Raw genomic sequence first — 5,398 nt, forward strand, 5'->3', positions numbered from 1 at the left:
CCCTTTCTAAAACTTATTCTGCTACAGCTACATTTTGTTAATTGCAAGAGTGTTTTGATGTGAGAAACGGCCTGCGAATAATCCTTAGCCAAAAATAGATGTGTTTTTGTGTGTAATTAAACGTTGTTGGTTTTTAGGGGTCTGTTTGTTTCATGTAAATATTTTCTGGAAAATATTTTCCTTGTTTTAGTGTTTGGTTGGAGGAAAATTGGTTGGTCAATACAAAATATTTCATGATCAACAAAATTTCCTTTGCATTTTATGAAAATTGACTTACGTTTGATCTTCTGTAAGAAATATTTTGGTGAAATATTTTTCAAAAAATATTTTCAGTAAACAAACAGAGAAAATTGATTTGGCTATCAATTAAATCTGTTGAATTGTGAAACAATGAGTTCATGGACTTAATGAAAATGCACATAAATATGATAATTTAACGTCTATGTTTGTATCGTTGAAATTGTCGTTTACGATAAGATGTAATGATTTGTTTGGTTATAATAATTAATTTAAAGAAAAGTAATTATTTTTTTGTCCTATTAAAATTATCACCGAAAGCATTTTTAGGTATGGCTAAAAATGTCGGATTTTTGAAAAGATCGTTAAAATGATTGTCATTGATTATATGCTATGAACAAGTATCTTAAAAAGGTTATATTGTCTGAGAAAAAGAAAATGGCTATGAAGATGAGGATACTAAGAAAATGAAGAACAATAAACATGATTAAAATTGAATTAAAAATATTAAGATGTTCGATACTTGGAATCTTATTACAAATATTGAATTGAAGTCAATTAAGACACTAAAATCAAATTCATGAGTTTTAGATCAAGGGTCAGATTAAAGTCAATCAAGATATAATAGAGAATCTTATTAACCAAATTTAGGACCTTATCAAAAGAAATTGAACCTATCAGCCTTGACTATTAATTAAATTTAATGAGTTAAGGACCTAACTGAAACAAGCTAAGCTTATTAAGCTCGATTGCTAGCTAATTTAATGAATTAGAGATCTAATTATTAAACCTTAGCTATATAATAAGACATGTTCGAGCGAAACCCAGAATCTAAAGCTTAAATATGCAATTACTCATACAAAATAGGATTAAATTAAATAAGCAGATACTGAAAGGACTAAAACAACAATTAAATCATGTTAAAATGGACTAAATTGAATAAATATAAAAAACAGAAGGGTCAAGCCTACAATTTATGCATAAACTTCGAAATATGTGGATCCTATGAGTGTCCCGGGTCGGGTATGCAGGTTAGTTGCCAAAACGACAACATTTCAGGGTTTGAACACCGCTTTCAGACTAAGCCGTTTAGGGACTTTACATATCCTTTTCAGACATAAGATTTTCCTTTGATTGATTCTTACAAGGGTTTGAACATACCTCAGCCACTGAGCTGTCCGAATTTGATTCTTTCAAGTTTGAATGATTTTGGGCAATTTTCCCCTCTATTCCTAGTTTGACTGCCCACCCACTGTATATAAAAAATCAGGGAAGTAAAAAGTTTACCCGAACAGAAAAATTGATTAAAATTGACTCAATTCAAAATTATTTGTGACATGAGCGGTGGTAATATGAAACCGACTCAAATCTTAACTGATGTTTACCTGGATCCAAGATAGACGTGGAAATTGCAGATATGAACCTGACATGCATCCATTTTGAGAATGACATGAACCCGAATTGAACCGATAATATGATAATCGAACATGACCTGCATCCGACTAAAATGAACCCAAACCCGAGATTAACCTAGTAAATAACTGATATTACCCGACCTATTATGAACCTGACCTATTATGAACCTAAATAAAACTTGAATTAAAAACAAGAGAGATCACTGCAACCGCCCACCAAGTCCAAGAGAGTAGGAATAAAACTTGAATTAAAAACAAGAATATCCATAGGAAATAACCAATAGCTTGAATTATAAACAGGATAAAACTGCATTACATGAATCTGAAATATAAAAGAGAGCCTATGCCCAAAATACCTCAAACGGAAACCCAACAAAATATATGCTCACAGCCATCCACGGTTTGCTCATCGACCATGTATTCAATCCCCAAAAATTAAAAGAAATCAAAAACCAACTCAAATAAAAGAACACTGCACAATATACCAAACTCTGCTGCCGTCAAAAACTGGATGCTAAGCCAACACGTGATAGCTTCATCAAAAACCCATTCAGCATTCACAGTTATTGTTATAGGGCTTCATCTACATGTTCGAGTGAAAGAATGTGACATTCTTTCACACTTGTGTGCTTGAAAGGCATCTCCACTGCCTAAGTCGAGGGCCCTTGTCCAAAACCATTAGCAAGCCAGTGTTGTTCGGTGACAATCCGTACAGGTACCTATAAAGTTAAAGATATAAACGACGATTTTCTAACGCCGGCATTAACTTTCTCTAGGATATCAATTTCCAACATAAAATATATCAAGTACACGTTCCCTCAGAAAATCTGTCTCTCTATTGTTTCAGGGTCAAACTATTAGAGGCTATGGCCTTAAATGATGAATGTTAAAGACTACATTTCTTTCTGCTGCAGTTGCACCAGAATAACTAATTTCAACTTTACTATGTCGTAAAATGCATTAATATATTCATTACGTAGATGACAATTATTCTACTTACTTGCTTCGGCGAGCTCTTCGCCTCCAAGAAATAGAAGACGTAATCCACTGACAAAAAGAAATAAATAAACCATCAAAAGACAATAAGTGGCACTGAGGCAATATATCAAAACAAAAACAAGGTGTGAAGATAATGGGAAAAACAGAAGAGCTCTATTGATAATTAATTAGAATATTATGTTTATGATGCTTCCAACAATATTAGATTAACATTCAAAAGATGTGTTTCAGATAAATTACAACCCAAATTTGAACCTGAAACGGTTGATTGACATACAGGAACAAAAATAATACCAGAATAAAGTGGACGGAATAGTGAAACTAAACCATATTGCACTTGTCAGCAATAAAGCAACATGAAATTCAAGAGTGAAAAGGATACAGACATGAAAATGTCATAAGAGAACTCGACCATAATACAACACATAAACAGAGATTACCTTGAAGAGGCTTCCGAGAACAGATGGCTTCACAGCCACTTGTTTTCCTGGTGACAATTCCTTGCACAAATGTTGAGCTATTTCTTTCAATAATACCAACTGTGCTTTGTCAGTTCGCATAGATAGCAGTGCTTGTCTCATTGATTCCCTATCAGCCTCAAGGTTCTGAAGTCTCATGTACAGCTTCTTGATATCAAGATCACAAACATCAGGTTGATTGAATGTCTCACTTGGAGTGGATGCATAGTTATCAGAAATTCCAAGTCCATGTTTGTGCTCAGCAGTTCCATTACATGGCATCCCATTATGGACAGAATCAATTGTATAAACTCTGTCATTCATATCATCTCCAACTTCTGAAACATTATCCATTCTTCGTGTGGTAGAAATCTTGTCCATTTCAGAAACTAACTCCATCTTCTTGAAGCTAGTATTATACCTGGGCGAGCCAAAGTTAAACCTTGGCGAATCACTGATAAACTCTGAACCCATCTCCCTAGAAAAGAACGAATTTGTACTATCAGCTGAATGCCTCCTTGAATGTCTTGGTCGCCTAGGAGAGTGGCCGACTACCACCTTCTCATAAACATTCCTTGTTCCAGGAATCTCTCCATCCAGCTGGCTGCCGCTGGGATTCCTCTCCATTTGGGAGATCCTTTCTTCCAGATTCCTCAAGTGTTCTCGAGCACGAGGGGTCTCACCAAATGCATATTTTTCAATGTCTTCAACATCGTCGACATCATTACCAGGATTCTCATTCAAATTGCACTTTAGAGGAGGATAATCATATGCAGGAAGATCAGCTTCGTCCTCGAAGTCCTCAGCCACACTCGGCTGCCACGTCTGTCCATCCTTCTCACCTTCAACCTCTTCCTCTGTAAATCCATAACTCAACATCCTATGCTTGTATGCCTGTGCTTCACAGGTTAAAGCTTGAATAATCTGCTCTCTTTTATACAACAGATCCTCCAAAACCTCTATCTCCTGCTGGTCATGCGACATTTTCTCCTCGGCAAAACGCTTGAATTGTCTGGCCTCCATTTCAATCTCTGCCTTCTCCCTCTGCAACTTCAATATCATTGACATGGCCTCAGTTGCGGCTGAAGATGAGGCGCTTCTCTCTTCCTCCAATTCAGAAAACAAATCCTGTATTGTTGCTTGTTGGCTGCTGACAGTCTCCCGCAAAGCAGCACATTCATTCTCAATTTGGACTCGGGCATTGGAATAAAGATCAAGCCCCAGAACAAAAAAGCTGTTTCCAGTCTCAAACTCATCATATTTTCGCTTCACAGACCGAAACCAGGCATTCGAACCAGCACCAATCAAAGCACAGGTAGTACAACTGCAATTACAACATTTTACCAAATCTCTTGGAGGCGAAAATATTTCTGACTCCATGTGGCAATATATTCATTCAAATTCAAGCAACCTAGTTATTTACTAAAAGTTAAAAAAAAAAATCTACGCTAAATAATGAAAAAAATTAAAATTCTGATTCTCTCTTGAACAATGCAGATCCTCTTAAATTTTCCTTCCTTTCATTTCTGACTCCAGCAACCAGCTATATAAATTCCTCCTGGATCATTCAATCACATAGAAAAGTTCCTGAAATAAACGATAAAACAACCCAAAAAAAAATGAAAGATATAAAGTTCCTTTGTTTTATACATAAATCTTCCAGGCAATAAGATAAATATCTTAATAACATTCATTATTTTGGTAGTTTTCGATCAACATTAAAAAAGGGAAATCTTACAGAAAAGAAAATTTCTACGAAACAGAGGACCGAGGGAATAGGAAGAATGAAACTCACCGCGGAAGTTGAGAGAAGGAGGTGGAAAAAGGAGGCAAAATTTCCCGGGAAAATCAACCTCCGGAAACGGAAAAAATCAATCCCTTGTCATTTTGAAACTCACAAACATGTCCAATGAAAGAACATCAATCCCCGGTCAACCAAACAGAGCGGTGAGAAAAAATCCGAAGGTATAAACGATGAGAATAGCGATGGCGAGTGGAGGGAAGGAAAATCAAAGAGAGAGAGAGAGAATTCAATAAGAAAAAGAAAACGAATCGAAAAAAAAACTATAAACTTATTATTTTGGGGGTCGCTTTGATTTATTCAGGCTTTAGAGGTTTCTGTCGATCTGCGTATCAAGCTGAACGCGAAAATGAGGCTCAGCAATTTAAACCAAAAAAGGGAAGGTGGAATGGTTAAAAACAATGGACGGTTGATGATTGAATCGGTTGCCCTTGACTCGTTGAAGGTGGAATGGTTAAAACGTGCGTTGTTTCCGATTGCGGGTATTT

The 5,398-nt window shown here is 35.9% G+C and overlaps 1 protein-coding gene across 1 annotated transcript; it reads right to left on the bottom strand.

The window, feature by feature from the left end:
* Nucleotides 1–1,921: 1,921 nt before the first annotated feature.
* Nucleotides 1,922–5,065, bottom strand: LOC120155190 (myosin-binding protein 7-like). Its single transcript, XM_039166777.1, has 4 exons — nucleotides 4,905–5,065; nucleotides 3,092–4,696; nucleotides 2,653–2,699; nucleotides 1,922–2,371 (listed from the first exon to the last, which is right to left on the bottom strand). The coding sequence occupies exons 2-4, from the start codon at nucleotides 4,487–4,489 to the stop codon at nucleotides 2,269–2,271; spliced, it is 1,548 nt and encodes a 515-aa protein (XP_039022708.1). The 5' UTR covers nucleotides 4,490–4,696; nucleotides 4,905–5,065; the 3' UTR covers nucleotides 1,922–2,268.
* Nucleotides 5,066–5,398: the final 333 nt, after the last annotated feature.

This window comes from Hibiscus syriacus, unplaced genomic scaffold (genome assembly GCF_006381635.1).
Source record: "Hibiscus syriacus cultivar Baekdansim isolate YM2019G1 unplaced genomic scaffold, ASM638163v2 tig00002840_pilon, whole genome shotgun sequence".
Taxonomy (NCBI): Eukaryota; Viridiplantae; Streptophyta; class Magnoliopsida; order Malvales; family Malvaceae; genus Hibiscus; species Hibiscus syriacus.

Bases quoted from the DNA above. Each gene is read 5' to 3' on its own strand.
- LOC120155190 (XM_039166777.1), bottom strand. From the start codon at position 4,489: ATGGAGTCAGAAATATTTTCGCCTCCAAGAGATTTGGTAAAATGTTGT. The intron at 2,700-3,091 runs GTAATCTCTGTT...TCTTTTTGTCAG, and splicing joins TTCTCGGAAGCCTCTTCAAG to TGGATTACGTCTTCTATTTC. The intron at 2,372-2,652 runs GTAAGTAGAATA...TTAACTTTATAG, and splicing joins CGAAGAGCTCGCCGAAGCAA to GTACCTGTACGGATTGTCAC.